Below are 19,824 nucleotides of genomic sequence, written 5' to 3' on the forward strand. Positions count from 1 at the left end.
CCCAATTTTTAATAAAATATGTTTAGCTTAGGATGTCAGGCGTCAGCCGTCACCGCACTATCTGATTTATTTAAATTGATGCCACGCGCAACATGGCAAATTAGCGTTCAGTTAGGCTAATATTCTGGTGTTAGTTTTATCATTTGTATGAATTGTCAAACTCAAGATTAAGATTATTATCCACCTTTGTACGTGCTTTTTTCTTATGGTAGTATTCCTATTTTTCTGATACATTTTAAAATGCAATATTTAAAAAATTGTATACACGCTCAAACGAATAAAAACAGATTACTTGTATGTTTTTAAGTTTTTAACTATAAGTTTGATTATGTGTAATTTCATCCTAATGTTAAAGCCAAGTATACAAGATTGGTTTTGCTAAATAAATAGTGTACCGACTTCCTCTGAAGTGGAAATAATAATATTTTATTATAAATTATATTTATATTATACCCCTACTATTAAATTAAAAGCGTTCAATATAAGCTTTTACATACCAATTTTTACCATGAGTTTATAGATTTTTCTATTTATACATTTCATATAGATCATTGAATAATTAAGTTAATTAAAAAAAATACTTTGAAATATTGTTATAGTATTAAAAACATTTTATTTTATTTTATTTAAAGAGTATACTGGGGGCCCTTTTAAAAATCATTAGAATTTGCTTCTGTATGTAGCCTGTATATATTTCAATAATCCTTTTTTCTCCATTGATATCTTGTTAGAATCTTAAACTGTTGAATAATTTATCATTTATAATACCTTCTATAGGTATAATATTATTGAATTTCATGTTAGAAACGATAATTTTGTGTCAATATTTTGTTTGAATTGTTGTATCTACAAAATGTGAATTTAGAGTTTAGAGTATTTTTATGGTTGATATTATACGAGTACATTTTTAGTAGATTCCATAAAGCAGTAATATTGTAATTAACAAAAGCAAAAATAACAATACTATGTTAACAATGACTATTTCGGGGTGAACGATAAACGAACTTTTTACTGATTAAAAATTAATTTAGCTTATTGCTTTACTTCCCGCATATTATATATATAATATATAATTTATATTATACATCATATTTTTTTACTGTGGGAAAACCTCGTGGCCATTTAAAATAACTTTCGTTTTTGAGCGTAATACCGGTCAAGCCGGTGGAATTATCCCTATTAAGTATTATTCATGGGCGTGTCGCTGATATCGGTTACTCTTTAGTCTTTGCAGTCCGTACATATACCTACACCACCTACTATTTTCCATGCGTTATTTTAAATGCGAAACAATCGAATGTTTTGCAGCGAGCTGTGTGTGTGTGTGCGCGTGCAAACTATATGGCGCCAAAGACTGGTAACATGATATTGCTTATAGAGAAGTATAACGAAGAGATGAAAGAAACCACACACGATTGCCGTGCAACAATAATCAATTAGAATCGCATTTCTTCAATTAAATCTCCTTATATTTTTGTTAGCCACGATAGCCAGGTACTACAATTTTTTATTCGGAGTATAACTTCGTGAAACCCATTATTCACTTCGAAGGCCATCCTTCGCCTTAGAATATTAAAAGTACATTTGGTATCACGCATTTTTCTACAACGATGATCAGTATTTTAACACGAATAAGATAGGTATACAAATAAGATGTTATCGAACCGTCCATAATATAGTCTATAAGTTCATTTGAATAACATTTTTATTATTTAATGTATTTTTCTTTAATCTGAGTGATTTAACAACGATTAGAGTTTGGAAATGGATACATTTTGTACGATAGCGAAAATGTATATAGGTTATGAATATTATGATATAAAAATATAACACACAATAATTGCTTGATGAAAACAAAATATTTTTTTAGGGGACATTATCTTATAATCAACAATATGATGAGGATTAGAGTGAATAATAATGTTGTTCATTTTGAATAAAAAATACTATTTTCTGAAGTTTATTTTACTCAATTTAGCACTTTAATAATAGTTACGAGTAGACACTTAAAATATGAATAGGTGATAAACATGTGTGTATAATAAAGAATCTAAATTATTTAATACTATATGGATAAATCACTGGAGGTTACACACACTGTACTGTGTTTTTTTTTGTAGGACTATTAAATACGTAAGAGTCTATTATGTGTATTGAACTTATGACGTTCTGAGTTAATACTTTAAAATGATTAATGCCTTAATATACATAGACTATACAAGCCAAGTGCAGCTCTTGATTTTGTACTTGTTTATTGGTGATCTAAAACTAACCCATTTAATTAAAAGTCTCGTTTTATTTTTAAATAAGTTTATTCAAAAATCTGTACTTACTTAAATAAATGTGGTTAATTTATCATAGAACTTAAATGTTATGAACAATGAATGATTACATTATTTTTTATTATGTTATAACTTATAATGTTTACTTTTAGTTGGGTTTTTAATGTAAACCTAATTTTCATTCTGATTAAAAATTATTTAGACAATTTTTATTAAATACAATTGTCTTGATATGATTGGTAATGATGATTATTCATTTTTATTTTTTCTTAAAATAATAAATTTCGATTTATTTTAAGTGCTTATGTAATATAGTTCATAGATCATTGTTATTACTCTTTATGGGAGATATTACCTTATTATTTTTTTAATTGGAAGTTATAAACACAAATTGTCGCCTTACGTTATTTATATATGGTATGTAAATTATATGTCAAAATATTAAAAAAATCAGAAAAATAAATAAGCATATCTTACAAACGTTACATATTAGTATGATTCATATATAAATATGATAACGTTATAAAACTATAAAGTTTAAATGTATAAAAGTATATAAAATAAATGTAATTAACAATTCTTTTTATGTTTTTTTTAAAAAAATTATTTGTTAAATGTTTCAATATGACAATATGTACCTAGTTTGTTATTAAAAGTTTGGGTTTTTTTTGATTTTAAACTGATATTTTTATGTTCAATAATTATATATTAAATAGGTATTTGCATAATATTATAAAATTATATATTGTAGTACCATTGAAATCAAAATTGGTATGCAACTTTTAATACATAACATTATATAGATATTGGGTATTATTATAGGTATTGCAATAGACAGTGACTTTGTATGTATATGACTCGGCAGTACATTATATTAGAACTTAAATACACCTATTATAGGTTTTAACATTGATATATGTTTTCTACTTGGTTATTTATATTATACAATAATAATTTATATATTTTTTTAAAAGAGTACTATGATTTATGGGATTATTATTTTTTTTTTGAATATTGTTATTTGTAATATTTAATTCGTATACAGTTAATTATTTTTTTTTAAACATTTATGGTAATCATAAATATATTTATATCAACAATTTTGGCGATTTCGGTTTTTATCTCATTTAAATCTACTTTTGTAGGCATTCAAAAACGTAGGTACCTACAGTTAAAATTAATGTATTCCTTTATACTGTCTTGTGAGTGGGCAGTGACAACATATATGTCATTCACTGACCGTTATTTATCTTCCCAAGATCATAAATTTACATTTGACGTATTTATTAACAACTCGTTAAAACATCATTATATGCTACCATTGGTGAAATTTCGCATAGGTAACAACATTTGTAAATTTTCTAAGTAGATACTTCATACAATTTGTCGAATGTAAATAATAAATGAAAAAAATTAGGTTATTTATTGTTATGTCAAGGACAATAATTTAATAAAAGCCAAGTTTACTGTACAGAATGTTCTACGAAGATCCACTGATTAATGAAGTGGGATAAATGAGTTATCAACCGTGGGAATTTGTATAATTATAATAATTATATATTAAACTAATAACAAATACATTTATTCTATGTGCCTACATTGATAACTCAATGGCAATAACATTGGTTAAATTGTATAGACCTGTAGACTTAGGTCTATAGTATATCAAATATTATTTAAAGTTTTACTACCTAAGTATATTATTTAAGGTACCTATTGAAGAATATTTGTATGCGAGTCTCTATATTATATTTATATAATAAAAGCTCATATTACTATGTATTATTATAAATGTATTTTAATACAAGGTGTATAGTCATTATTTGAAATTTGCTTAGCTCTGTATTAATTATTTAATTGTACATTCCTAATCAATATATTATCGCGTGACACATTTTTTTCAAGTACATTAAAATATACGAATGGTGCTTTAAAATAAAAATCAACAAAATAAAATATTCGTTAAAGAAACAATAACATAAACAAAAAATTGCTGGGTATAAAAAGTGTACAATTTACGGGACTTGAAACTCCAATATCATAATAAAATTATTTAAAATTTAGAATTTAGTTTAACAACTGCACTTGTGTTATTATTTATTATACATTTTTAAATTTAATTATAAACCTAGTATTCTCGTTATTCATTTGGAATAAAATCGAATTTGTTGATTGTACGTGCAAGTGTGCTGTTATTGTATAATTTGCTTCTAGTTTTGGAAATTAATACGCTAGTAACCAATCATATTACAGAAAGAAAGATTAAAACAATCCATGGGAATTAATGTATTTCCCATGAAAGTCAACACATATTACTTTCGTTTTTTCTTTCTATATAGTTTCCGGTGGGGAAAATTTTATAGTTCGATTCCCCGAATTTGTCATTGTTTTAGTCGTGGCCTTGGAATATTGACCTAGAGAAATATGTGACGACTGACGATATAATACATCATTTTATATTTTTATATATATAATATATAATCTATCCGTCAGACCCGTCTACATCGGGTTATTTTTTCTACTCACTGAACTGCTAATTAGACGACATTAAATACACTATGCGCGCGAACCTGGTTGAATCATCACGGTGACTGGTGGTCGCTTAAAATACCAGGTAAACGGTTACGTCAACCGCGATATTATTATTATTTTATTATGTATACACGCATTGCACACGCGTGCATGTACGTGCAGAAGCCTCGTATAATATAATAATATTATGTATGTTATTCGACGTCGGCAGCACTATAAAAGTCGTCTTGAATGCGTTCAGCTGCCATATAGGCGTCTACAGACATTTTTTTTGTGGGAAGGGAGAGAAGGACAAGCTCTATATCAATGTTGATAATAATAATACAATATATGAAAGATCGCATAACTACATACAATTTATAATGTATATATTTACATTTATAATAGGATTTTGATTTTTTTGACAATTAATTTAAATTTTATAGAAATCAATGCGTACATTAAAAAAAATATTAATGAAATCTCACATTGTCTTCAAAATATTAAACATGCAAGTAGCATAGATTCATTTTTTTACAAAAATATCAACCTTTAACCATACTAGACCTACTATATTATCATCGGCAGTTCTCCAAAAAGCTCTAGGGAAAAATTCCTATTCATTGCCTCCATCTTAACTTCGAGAGCTCATGGCCTGCTGTATTGCTAGAGGTGACGATGACAGCATAACAATATAATTGTATAATATACAGTATAACATTATTATTTATTATATGCACCTATATAATTGGTAATGCATGTTACAAATACGCGGAAAGGTCGATTGACTGCCCCCTCCCACCCTCGGGGCCTATATTGCTAAATATATTGTCGGTATTTGCCTACATCTCGATAGATCTTTCATTATGTTCATTATTAATTTCATACAGTATGCTACGCTACACAATATTTTCTTAATTTCCTAAAAAACTGATTATTTTTATATTTGGTTTTTTTCATTACGGTATCTAATATATTATAGTATGAGGTTAATTGTATTTAAGTTGTTCGTGTAAAACGTTTTCTCTCGAAATCGCACGAGTTGGTTGATATATTACTAATTAGTGTTGCTGGTGAAATAGATCACTCCGTATGTAATATTATGACGTACAATGAACAGGTATTACGATCCACAGCCGCTGTGCTAATTAGAAAATATATCATGCATTTGTATGCATATTATGTATGTATATAGATTGTAAGTCGTACTATGTGCTATGTGTTCCGACAATGAGAGTTTGACCTCAGGTTGTGAGGTTTCGCTGTTGTTGGTTTTCCTTACCCCGGATCTTTTGTTTTTCTCCTAGGTGAAATTGTGTTTTGAGAAAATTAGTAAACGCGCGTCCGATAGAGGAGAATGCGTTTGAAAAACGTCTCCGAAGTCGGCCGCTTTACGGTCCTTATGTAACAACAATATTACGACGACAGCTGCATGCGGTATTTATTACCTAAGTTTATAATATAATATGATGTTTATTATAATTATATTATAGGTATACAAGAATAATTTGTTATTACCGAAGCGGGCATTAGTTAAATTATTAACATCTGAACATATTGTTCGATTTCATCATTTGAAAATCAATATATCGTACAAATGCGTCGTTGTTTTGTTTCGATCTGGTGTCATTTTATAATAATTTTGTGCTTTTATCCGAAAAAAATAATGAAACGTTTATTTTTTTGCTGTAGGTCAGTATTTTAAGTTATTACAGTGACTGAGTATTAAAACGTGATGAAAAATAAATCTACAGGTTTAATCGTATAGGATATAATAACAACAATTATTATTTAACATACATATGGCCACCCTAATTCTTGAACGTCCACTGTTATTTTCGAATAAAAACTACCTATGTAATTTAAATAAAAATCTCTATTTCTTATTTTGATTATTTAAATCTTGTCTTTTAAATGCCATGTTCTTGTTACTTAGTTAGATGTATGGAAAAATTACACAACCGTTTTAAAAACATTTATTTTTGTAACATATGATAACGAATTAATAATTAATTAATTATGCACGATGGCATTATGTTTGGCATACTTTTTGCGTAGGTTTGCTTTTAGTGTCTTCTGAAGAACGTTTGATGCATCATATTTTATATATAATATGTCTGAATCGGGAATGCATAAACATAATTATATTATTATCTTTTAATTATTTTTGCATCATGTATTGTTATGCATTTATGGTAAATTTCAATTTAAATATTTAAAAATAATGGTTTTTCTTTTTGATTATAACAATTCTAACAATATTCTTTGATATGTGACTATTAAATTAATCTTATAGTTACCTACCTACTTATTCCATATTTGTCATTAATGTTAATGCGCCAAGAGACCTTTTGTAGAGCTATTGTGTGGTTTTTTTTTATTTCAATTATTCCCAATGAATCTGAAACCTTCCAGATAATATTTGCAATAAGTGTAACTAAAGATAACATTTGCAATAAGTGTTATGAGCTAAAATGTTACTCATATTTTGTGCTTAAGATATATTTTGTCATTGTTTTTGGTTTTTAATTTAAATCTCAAAGTATTATATTATACTATATTAGGCACATAATTAGGTTTAATAAATTGTAGTTTAGAGCCTAGATGATTAAAAATGTTTGTGTGTGCGTGTGTGTGTTAAGTACAAATATTTTACACATATACAATATACGGGGTGATTTTTCAAGCATCTATTTTTATGCTTAAATTATGCATATATATTCAAATTTAGATTTTTGCAAGCTTTTAAATGCACTTGAAGACAATTTTTCGAATTTTTCGAATTATTGAATTTTTTTAAACCATTTAAGGATCATCAAAATTGATCATCATCATTCAATACAAACTTCAGTTTTCAAATCGGAACCTCTTTATTTAATTTTTAATTATTAAGTAAGTAGATATTCTTTTGAGAATATTCATGTATCTGAATCAAAATTCAAGCTAGTAGTTTTTGAGTTATGTAACTTTGTGTTTTAAGGATAATATGTCTATGATAATAGGTTTAAGTAGATAGGGGACTTAAAAATACTTAAAAATCCTTCTGTATAGTGTACATACATGAATACATTATTATTTTTGTTAATTTAATTTTTCAAAAAAAGTTTTGAAGTTCTGAAGATTAATGCCAATGTATAAATGTATTAGGAAAAGGTGTGGTAGCCAAAGCCAAATTATGATTTCAATTGGAATTATTCCATTTGATAAACCCACTTGACCGTCTGCCAATCTAAAAATGTGTACCATACTACTATGTATTACATATCATTGTCTCTAGTTAATTAATTAAACTGAATGTGTCATTTTTGGTTTTAAATATATTTGCCAGAAAGTTTTTGTTTAATAGTTTATAAAATAATCATTATTCATACATTTCTTGAGGAATACTTTGTTTTTTCGTTTATCATTTCATTGTACCGAGTTAAGTTTATAAACGATTAGAATTTAACATCATTGTCTGGCAATATGATATTAATAGAGGTGTCTGCATGTGTTGTCCCCTTCAAACGTTGGTATAATATGGTCAATTTGCGTTCAGCAGAATACATTTTGTGGTGATGATGTACTATTACAGTATAAATTGGCCTATTATCAAATTTTAAGGTAAGGATGATTTCTGTGTTACCTCGTTACTTTTTTTTATATTTTAATTTAAAGCTAGTGAGTTATGAACATTTTTAAATGTTAATATCTTACATAGGTTTATACTTACAACTTTTTTTCATAATTTTATGTCAACATTTTTTCTTTCATTTAAAAAAAAAGTGACAAGAGAACATATGTTATCCTTGCCTTTCAATTATATGGCGGGTTGATTTGTACTGAAATATAAGATTCGTAACGCAAAATGGGTTTTTTTGAATAAAAATTTGCCATATTGTACGTTTGTAATAGGGTTCTTTTAAATTTTTACTATAAATAATTGAAATTATATAGGTATTTTTGTTTATGACACGGTTAGTTTTTTTAAAATGGATGTAAATCCCAAGTATTCATTACGGTTTTTAAAATATCCATGTGTATTGAATATGACAATGTAAACACGGAGTTACGATGACATATGTAATGAAACAGTTATAACTAATTTGGTTTATTACAAAAATAAAAAAAATATGAAATTTGTATTGACTTTGCGTCTAAAAGAATTATCATAATAATGTGTTTTGTAAATATTATCTACTATCTACTAGTTAATATTATTAGGCAGGTATTCCGATTCTGACAAAAATAAACTTTATATTAATGTTTGTGTAGTGCTAAATGAAATACTGTACAGAGACGTAAAATGTTCCAAATAGGTCGAAGAAAAAATCGAAGCAAAATGCATAAGCGATAAATAAATTCTTGTAAATTCGATTACGTGTAGCCGGAACGCTCCCAGATACAGTAATTACACGGTATTGCATGTCTAATGAATATTGGTTATATTGGGGCACAGATTGTAGTGTTGTTACTTGTTATACATTTTAAAATTTAGAAATGTCGTAATTCGTATAGTTGTATGCAAATTTATTTGTATTATAATAACTAATAAGTACATAAAAGATGAATTTTTCTTTGCCAAGCTTATATGTACATAATGACGTGGCACAACGTTATTATATTTAGTGAAGCGTATATTATAACTATATAGGCCGTATTAATAAATTGTTTTGCTTGTGTAAACTGTTTTATGGAAAATATGTTTTTAACCGATTAAAACATAGACTAAATTTTTAAATAAAATTGTTCTTTTATTTTCAGATGAAAGAGATGCCATACAGAAGAAAACGTTTACGAAATGGGTGAACAAACATTTGAAAAAAGTGAGTCATATAATATTGGTACCTATAGAGAGTATTCTATTTTATTATTTATAGTTATATAATATGTGTCACAAATATATTATATGAATACAAATAAGTATTGGCCGGTAGTTAATACAAATAATAATGTTATAGGTACTTAATATGTACAATGTACATATATATTGTTTAACATAAAGTTCTAAAACTTTGGGTTTATTTTATAGACAAAACCTATAGTCGTTTTACGTATTAATAATAATTATACACCTGTCAAGCACAAAATGTAATAAATTATACATTCTCCCATTATTTAGATAGTGAATTGCATCGTTTTTGGTCACAAATGAGTCTTATCATTGAACAAAACAAACAAACTCGAATATTTTTACTCGTTGACGTGTATATAAATATATTTATTACCTAGTCACTTCGTTATGCTTAGCTTAGCCTGGAAGTTTTTTGAGTAATAAAAATATATCGATGTTCAAAAACATCGTAATATTTTATATTTTAAAAATAATTATGGTCTGGCATTTAAGAATACATCTCACATTTTTGTTGCATACACGGTTTTCGAGTGATTTATTTTAACATTATATTACTATTTCTTCTGTTACTTAAAAGTTAAAATTATCGACCGTCGTGTAAATTTGGAAGCATATTTAGTTTTAACAATAACGATGTTTTTATGAATAAAATCAATATGTTAGATTATATGCCTATGTATGTCGTATCTTATTTATTAATACAAAATTTTAAAAAAATGTACAGTTTATTATTTCACAAACTCATCATAATATAGGTATTGAAACCGTTATTTTTATTTTTCATTTTAAATTGGAAATATTTAATTTAATTATAGGAAACAGATATATTTTATAAAAAAAAATACGCTACCTTTAATACACAAATAACTGAGGATATTATGTTAATTCAGTCCCCTAAAATACAAAATACTTAATAATATAATATTCATTAATGATTAAGAGGAGTGATATGTACCTCAGTTGTTAGGTACCTACCTTTTTAAACTTAATTGCATAATGTAAAGTCAAAATATATTGAGATTGTTGAGAACAAGGAACAACTGGTTTTTAGTAAAACTTTTTACCCTTTTTTTATGTTAGTTTCTGTGAATTTTCGTATACATTCTGTGAAATTTTTTGTTGAGTTGCCTGTTAAGTCAAGTTTCTGTTAGAAATTACTACATTTTATTAATATGTAAAATGTTGAATTCAATTTTATCATCAGTTAATAATATGAAATGAAATGAAAATAATACTAGATACTATAGGCATAATATATAAATATTCATTTGGTAATTAAAAATATTGGAGGGAGAGTGAAATTTGGGAAGATGTTTGTTTGTTATGCTGTACTTGCGCTTTTCGTTCGTCTACGAATTAACTGGAAACAAAATTACTCAAAATACATTTTGTTCTAATAGGACGGCTATTCATACAACCCAAAAATATATAATGCATCAACATTTCGTTGAGAATAATTTACGTCACCTAACTATATTAATTTGTAGTGTACAAGACTATGCTGTACTTTGAATGAATATTTAAATATTTGTTTTTAATCAAAATTTAATATATCATATATAAAGGTAGTGTTATAGGTTAGGTAGGTATCACTATTGTTTAGTTATACATGTTCGCATTTTTAATTGATTTTATTTATAATCACTACAGTGTTTCTAATTTTTGTTTTGATCTTATTATACATATGCTTATTATTTTTCGTTATTATTCTATAATTTTTGGGTCAAGGTATAAATAACATAGTATAGGTACCTAAAAAAATATCAACGCCAACTTACTTTTTTGTACTAGTTAATGATGTACCCGCCAACACAAAACGGAAACATTTAAATATCATATTATTCATATTGAATAATATATTTTGGTTTGGCAAAAATATTTTTTTAGGATTGGCATATAGTGGGTATATATTACTTCCGCTAACGAAAATAAAATAAAGTTTATCTTTCAAAAAAATTTAAATATTAATCTAAAATTTGCAATACTTAACATTTTTTAGGGAGTATGAATACCTTCTTGAGTATCACTATGGGGTTTTGTGGTATACTTATACAATAATTATTCAATATAAATATTTATTTACAACCGCTAATAAATAAAAACTTATTAGTTATGTTTCCCATTATTATATTACCTAGATACATTTAAGTGTAATATAGTCTATAGATAAAAATTAATATTTATGCTCATATAAGTTATTGTATGTTTTTTTTTCATTTCACCCGAATATGTGAAAGCAGCATTGGAAATACTCTAAGGTAGGATAATTATTTAGAAAAAAAAAAAACTCACGTTTTAATTTGACACGATCGAAAGAATTTTCGTTCATTTTCCTCGTAATTTATTTTTTAAGTAAATGAGTAAATTGTATGTTTCAGACATACACTTGTTTGCAGGCGTGTTCTAATTCTAGTTGTTCTTGTGTAAGTTTACTTGAGTTGAGCGTTTTCGATATTTTCTTTTGAGTGATAGTTTTTATAAAAAAATTGATGTACTGTTGTAACCTGTAGGTAGTATTATTTTGTGCGTGTAGAAAGTTTATATTCTTTGTCACTGGCTTTCGTGTGTTTAGTAGTCTGTATCACATTTTTCTATTTTCATGTATATTTAAATATTTTATTATAAACTGGATATGCAGCATATTATTACTAAACATGTTGATGCTTCAATATTAATAGATAAATGTACAAGAAAATTCGAGTGTTTAACAATAAATTGTTTGGTTTTACAGGCGAACCGTCATGTTGGGGACTTATTCCTCGATTTGCAAGACGGTCTGAACTTGATATCATTACTCGAAGTGTTGTCCGGAGATCAATTGGTAAGCAATAAATAATAATAAATATATAGATAAGAAATTACAAAATTACGTATATAGGAAGGTATTTTTTTTAAAAAAGAAAAATGTTTTTACGTGCATTGGACAGTATTTAATATGTTATTAGAAAAATTACTTTCAAGGTTTCTGGGGTGTGCCTCGATAGGATATGTAACGTGTCAGATGATCATTAGGTCATAATAATCGATGTTTGAGTAACCGAAAACTTTTGATTGTGGCTCAACACGATAGTTTATGTGGGCGGTTTCGCCAATTCTGTCGCTTTTAATTGTTATCTTTTGTGTTTGATAATTTAAGGGGTAGGCTAGTTCTATTATATAGCAGAGTTGTAAAAACCTAATTGAAGGAAAATGCTATTACATCCAAGAAAGGTGTTCCCGGCAAACCGGACAATGATAATTACGGCCAGCAGCTACTTAGAACTTGATATTCCGTATAAAGTGATGCGCCAAGGCCTGAAATACATCCTTGTCTTTGTTTTGCTGGGGAAAATTGTGTAATACAATTTGTAAAAAAGTCCATTAAATTGTGCCTATTATTGTTCAGTTCCAATGAATATATTGTATTTTTTTTTATCTTTTCGTAAACATTGTAAATCGTATATTTGATAGATCGACAAGGACAAGTTACTTAGAAGTTACTCTAAATGTTTGTAATAATTGTTTCCGAATTAATTTTCAGCCAAGAGAAAGAGGCAAACTGAGATTTCACATGTTACAAAATGTCCAAATGGCATTGGAATACTTGCGTTTCAAAAAGGTAAATAATTCTACTTTAATGATAAATATTGCAAAGTTATAATCATTTATGTGTGTTTTTAGATCAAACTTGTGAACATTCGGGCCGAAGATATTGTAGATGGCAATCCAAAACTCACGCTGGGTCTCATATGGACTATTATACTGCATTTCCAGGTTAGTGTCGTTAACTTTTATTGATCAATATGGGTATTTATGTTCGGAACGGCATAACACAAAAATAAATTGTTACACAACGCTGGTCACGTGTGATAGAACAAAACACAGGGCGCACCCGAAAACCATGTGTGGTTGATTATGGCCTACGCGGTCAGTATTGCTAGTTTTTACATTTTCAACAATTCAAAAAAAAATATATCATTTAAAAGTATGTTGTGTAGTTGCTAGCTAGAATGCATTTAAAAACTGGATATAATATGACGTACATAATACATACTTATAATTTTGCTATTTCTCATTCGTTTATAAATATCCTTTTCATTTTATTTAAAAGTTCAAATACCTACTTTAAAAAAATACCTTATAATCGAGTCGATTACTGAAGTCACAGTGCATTATAATTGATTAATGTTCATAATATCATGTTATATATTGATATAGCTAGCTAACCTCTGAATGGTGACTTAATTGTTTGTCGGTGTTACTTGAAAATGTAATGTCTTAGTAAAATTGTATGTCCTCATTTATTAAAAGTGATAAAACCTTTTTTTAATACACTAAAATATAAATTTTATACAGTTAGTACTATTAGAAATGAGATTTTAAGTTGGGAGTTGGGTAGGCAACTATAAAAGCATTTAAGTAATAGTAGTTACCTTGAACGCTCCTTTTTCAATAATTAGTAAGAATGGTTTTATCGAGTGATAATAATATTATAGTTGTACGCAAAACAGGGTACATAGTTAATTTTCATATCTTTTTATTTGTTTTTAGTGGTTTCTATCATATTTAATATTTTTAATTATTATAAGTACGTTTATTTTTCTCTTTTTTTTAGTTCCTTATCGTAAAAACATTTCTTCATTTGAAAGTATGTATTTTTAATTATTAATCGCGGTGCATAATTTATTACTACATTATTATGTGATGAATATAAGTTAAAGTTTTCCGTGCGAAATTTTAGTAAACATAAAAATTCTAAAGAGATAATTTTTCTATCATCATAGTCACAAATGACTACCGAATGATGTATATTAAGTAAATTGTAATAATTAATTACATTTATTGTTCTGTATATAACTGCTGTCTAATGTCTATACATCTCCGTTCCGTATGAGATTTTTATCTTTTTTTTTTTGAGTACATTAGTTAAAATTATACCCACCACGTAATGACAACATATTTTCTATAAAGTCTATTGAAATACGTCAAATTATTATATTATTATATAGTAGTAAGTTGTGTATCAGTATTTACGGCATCGAGCGTTCTAAATGTCCGAGACAATGAGAGTACCTATTCGAACGGAGGAACGGTATAAATTTTGTTTTGCCAATCATATCACGAATAGAGGCGTTACTCGTAATAACGTACGTCACGAAATCACAATTATGATTTATGCGAAACTGTCGTCGTCTTGTATCATAACGGTGGCGGCGCGTGTCATCGCGTTACACCATATTGTCAGCGCGGCACACTGTATACTTTAATATGTATACCTGCAATATTGACGTCGTAGTGATTTCCCGGAACCATATTTTTTATACGTATAATATGTAGGTAGGTATATTGCGCTCGCCGTCCGGCAAAAAGCACTATAGGACGCTGGCGATTGTGAAAATCTGTTTTTGCCGCGTTTATATATCCGGTCTTAACCCTGATTTCCCGCCTCCGTCCGTACCGGTGCGTATATCCATAATGGAAGTGTGTTGTGCACAGCGGCGCGGTGTTTATGTAATCCGCGGCCTCCTCCAGCGTCCGCCGGGCGGGCGACTCCTACGCTGCGGTTCGCCCAAGGTCCCCGGCGACCCAAGGATCCGAACGCACCTGGCCGAGCGCTCTTTATATGGATATGTGGTGCACGCCGTATACGCGGCGATGAGATTTTTGGCCAGGTCGAACGTGGGCTCAGCGTCCGTGGGCGCCGGGCGTTGTTATCGTAACACATTACATTACCTACAATAATATTATAATATTCTGGTAGACCATCTGCGATGGCTGCTGGTGCTTTTCGAGGGGGCCTACATCACACGACCGACGAGTTCTGCAGCCTGGTGGTCAATTGCGTTGGGCAATCGTTGTTTTTTCAATGAAACCACCGCGTACCTAATCCCGACTCCGCGGAAGAAAATCTCGCGTATGCGTATCGCGTCTCGCAATATTATTCAATGGGTCCCCCTCCCCCCAGTGCCGGGTGCGGTGGCGGTGCGTGTGCGTGGTTATAACCTTGAAGTGCGCTTTTTTTTATTATTATTATTGCGGGCAGGTACCATACGCAGTCGCTATTTTTCCCCTCTACACACACACACACACACACACACACCGCAGTCGCGACAACACTCCGTATAGCGTACCTATAATATACCTGTGCGCGCGCGCTCCTCCTCGTCCTCCTACTCATTCACGTATTGCCTTTCTGCTGCAACACCGGCCAGGCCTCCGACGGCTTAACACGGTTCAGTTATCTCTTGTGCACCGGCCGTGTCGCGCGTGCAGTTAGTCGTCATCATCGTTGCTCATCGTTGCTCATCGTTGCTCAGTAACGGTTTTGCTGCTGTTGTCGTCCCGGACTTGTCGTATATGAAAAACGATATTAACGTATATATTTATATTTTCGTCGCTCTACACGCACCCAACGCATTCGACAAAAGTCGTTGTAAACGGTTTTCGGAAACGTCTCGTGCTCCGCTATGCGAGCGAAGAACGATTGACGCGAGCACCCGGATAAGACCGAGATCGATAGAGATCGAAACGCCGACGGTACATCATGTACCGGTTCACCAAAGCCTCCAAGGAGGTGTCGTCGTCGTCGTCGGGCGGCCGCCCGGGCGGTAGCCGGCTGTTCATGCAGGGCACCCGGGAGGGCGACGACGATGTGCGCGACCTGCAGGCCGTGTACACGAAACGGCACCTATCCACTGAGGTGACCGGATCCAACCACGAGTCTCAAAAGGTGGATAGGCGACCGGACGTCGGCAGGCATTCGGTCACCACGCGCGTCTTGCGCAAAACCACCGTGCTGACGCGCGGCGTCGAGGTGTCGGCCACCGAGAGCATGATGAAAACCGGCCAGATGATGGTCGCCGACCAGCCGTACGAAGAGTCCAAGAGGACCTCGTCCAGACATCACCAGGTCATCAAGACGAAGAAGGCCAAGGTAGTCTCGCAAAATCGTGCACAGCACATGCATACACGCACCTATATGTATTATTATAATATATTCGCCAGGTTTATCCTGTCGTGATGGGTTGCCTTCGGATTGCAAGTTTTCCTACAATCTAAAATAGCTAGAAATTGCAAACGATTGAATCAGTCTCGGCTGTTTTGCGGGAAATCGCAGTCCAAATGGCATTTTTGTGTGCCGACTGCAGTAGGTCCCTATCGTGTAGTAGTTATATTATTCGGGTATACGACTTGACATTTTTTTTTTATCTTTTAAGTGTTTGCTGAATAGTGGTAATTGTATATATGTATGGGACACATGTTTTGTTGATTTTTCTCATTGAATAATAGTTTTTTTCTCTTACCACTTTCTTATGCGCGTAGATAAGGCCGATCCGTTTTCGAATGAAAGTGGTTTACAAATTATAGATACATGTCATATCAATACACTATATGATATGTATGTACTGTGTTCGACACATTATGTATATAGTAGTAAAGTACTTAACCACATACACGCACTGCTCACGCACCATAATATATACATATGTCATATACGATGTGTGTTGATGTACACAAATAAATATTATATTGGACGCGGAGTAAATCCTAATTCAGTTATACTTGTTAGTCATTACAGTAAAACCTCTATTTATGGATTCACCCCCCTCCCCTTATCCTGCTACGCTTATTTTTTAAATACTTCATTAGAAGATTTCATGTATTGTACTTGTACATCACATTCTTCCAGTAACACAGACACACCTCTGTAGATCGGACCAATTTTCGTGTTCCACCGCAGTCCGTCATATATAGTTATCGTGAGTGAAGTGTTGTGTTGCATTCCTTAATCTATATTTCCCATTTTAAGTTGACACCAGATATTTTAAAAGCCATTCAAATAATAGTTGAAATTAAATTTTGTCGTCATATTATGTTAATCAGTTTGATTTCACGCATGTTTCATACATTATTTGTTTAATGATTTTCTTTTAAAAGTTGATAATCTTACAACTATCTAAATTGTATCATTCCTAATTCCTATATATTTTATTATGACATAATTTATTTTAATCACATATTTATATGTTTACCAAAAAGATAACCACCGCCTTTGATAAACTGACGATCATATTTTTTTATTTGTTTGGTTAGTAATAGACGACAAGAGTCCATAAAATGTACAACTTGTGTATTTTAATTTATTGTGTACTCGTTTATCATAGGGCATTGTGTTGTTATACAATCGGAAATGACACAGATGAGTGGTTAGCGTATTGGGGTTCATTTTATGTTAATGTTAAAAATTCGATATTTAAGATAAATTTGCGGGTAGGTAGGTACTTGAATTTAAATTTTCTCGCACATATGCAGACTGTTAGAGTGCACGTACCGGAAACAAGAATAAGGTGAACGAACCTACGTATTTCAAAGTGAACGGAGCAATTGTTAATGAAGAAGTGATCTGAAACCTAGGAATAAAAGCTTAACTGTGCTTTTTCGGTTATTTTTTGGGGCCGGTAAAAAATGTCATCGAATCCGAACTAGACAAACATCACCTGCAAAGTGCCTACGGCCTACCTAAAAATTTTTGCGCTATTATTTACATGTTGTCTCTTGTACCGTGTACTATGTGTAATGTATACAGTTGTGTACTGTACATCACCTGACTGAAACATAGTTAACATGTATACAAACATGGATAGTATCTACGTACATAATGTCGATGTTTTACTCAGTACCCGCTGCCATAATAGCGAAGAATAATATGACTATGATCAGGGCACGCATGGATGGTTTCTTTTGCATGCCGCACATTTCCTTCAAACGTGCATAATGATGGTGACCTGATTTTTGATTTCTTTCTTCGCGCACACACTCACACACACCCATAAATCACCTCTCTCTCTCTCTCTCTCCCTCACTCTCTATCACTGTTATGGACCGAAGTCTCGACTTTGAATCGTCTTCATGAGTAAAAATTTGTTTTACTTTTCGTTCGTTTGCTCGAATGATAATTTCAATCGAAGAATAAAATCACACATAATTTGTCCTACTAATAAATGACATGGGCGAGAATGTGTTGTGAACGGCCTCTAGAGCGGACCTACTGCCCATTTAAGGAGAAGACTGGTGGCTCGGTCGAATCGTAAAAAACACGTATACCGAATTGTATTTTGTTTTCGTCGGCGGGCATGCGCATTGTTGACCCTAATAATAATTGTCTTATTTTTATTATTATTATTCTGTGTAAAAAAAATATTACTATATGTACAATTATGTATATGGCACTAGTGTAATATGGGTAATTCGAACCCGCCTCCGGTGGGACGAGAAACCTTATGTGGACATTTAATACACGCGTCGACTTGTAATGGCGTTTTCAATATTTTCATTATTATTTTTTTTTACGTTTTTATTATTATTGTTATTAATTATTAATTTTTAGATATCTGACATTGTGGTTGGTGAAGAACCAAACGTATCGGCGCGTGACGCTTTATTGAAATGGGCTCGCAAATCAACATCGAAATACCCAGGTGTACGGGTGTCGGACTTCACGTCTTCTTGGCGGGATGGCATGGCATTCAACGCAATTATACACAGAAATAGGTAATAATAATTTTCTTGTAGTTAAAAATTTGTAATATGTTGTCATAATTAATATTAATTTTAATCTTACTTAGACCGGATTTAGTCGATTGGCGCAATGTCAAAAGTAAAAATGTTCGTGAGCGATTGGAGTCTGCATTTTACATCGCAGAACGAGAATATGGAGTCACCAGATTATTGGATCCCGAAGGTGAGTGTGCATTACGACATAATATTTACATTGATTTTGAAAATATATTATTGTTATATTTATTTTATAGACGTCGACACCCACGAAATTGATGAAAAATCAATTATTACGTATATATCATCGTTACACGAGGTGTTCCCGGAGCCCCCTCGTTTACATCCTCTTTATGATTCTGTAAGTAAAAATTAAATAGTTTTATTTTCAAAATATCATTTATTTTCATTTTTATATTTTTGTAGGAATCTCAACAACGTTCTGGGGAATACCGTGAAATTGCTTCATCATTGAATCGTTGGATGCGTGAAAAGTTATCTGTAATGTCTGACCGTAATTTCCCATCAACACTTATTGAAATGAAAAAATTAGCATCCGATTCTACTAAGTTTCGTAATGAAGAACTTCCACCTCGCCATCGTGACAAACAACACCTGGTCCATTTATACAAGGAACTTCAAGTAATAAAATATAATATATAT

At 30.7% G+C, this 19,824-nt stretch overlaps 1 protein-coding gene across 23 annotated transcripts in view; it reads left to right on the forward strand.

Annotated features, from left to right (window-relative positions):
* The window catches only part of LOC111033173 (microtubule-actin cross-linking factor 1), a 75,409-nt gene that overhangs the window by 23,960 nt on the left and 31,625 nt on the right, over positions 1-19,824 (forward strand). For 15 of the 23 annotated variants that reach the window (XM_022313800.1, XM_022313813.1, XM_022313798.1 and 12 more), the window contains 10 exons: positions 9,537-9,598; positions 11,868-11,885; positions 12,006-12,050; positions 12,359-12,448; positions 13,148-13,225; positions 13,288-13,380; positions 18,995-19,158; positions 19,233-19,348; positions 19,419-19,522; positions 19,588-19,803. In XM_022313800.1, coding sequence (XP_022169492.1) covers positions 9,537-9,598; positions 11,868-11,885; positions 12,006-12,050; positions 12,359-12,448; positions 13,148-13,225; positions 13,288-13,380; positions 18,995-19,158; positions 19,233-19,348; positions 19,419-19,522; positions 19,588-19,803 — 986 coding nt within the window. Of the gene's footprint in view, positions 1-9,536; positions 9,599-11,867; positions 11,886-12,005; positions 12,051-12,358; positions 12,449-13,147; positions 13,226-13,287; positions 13,381-15,890; positions 16,541-18,994; positions 19,159-19,232; positions 19,349-19,418; positions 19,523-19,587; positions 19,804-19,824 lie in introns of those variants that run through there. The other 8 variants (XM_022313805.1, XM_022313806.1, XM_022313817.1 and 5 more) reach the window with 3 other exon arrangements.

This window comes from Myzus persicae, unplaced genomic scaffold (assembly GCF_001856785.1).
Source record: "Myzus persicae strain clone G006 unplaced genomic scaffold, MPER_G0061.0, whole genome shotgun sequence".
NCBI lineage: Eukaryota > Metazoa > Arthropoda > Insecta > Hemiptera > Aphididae > Myzus > Myzus persicae.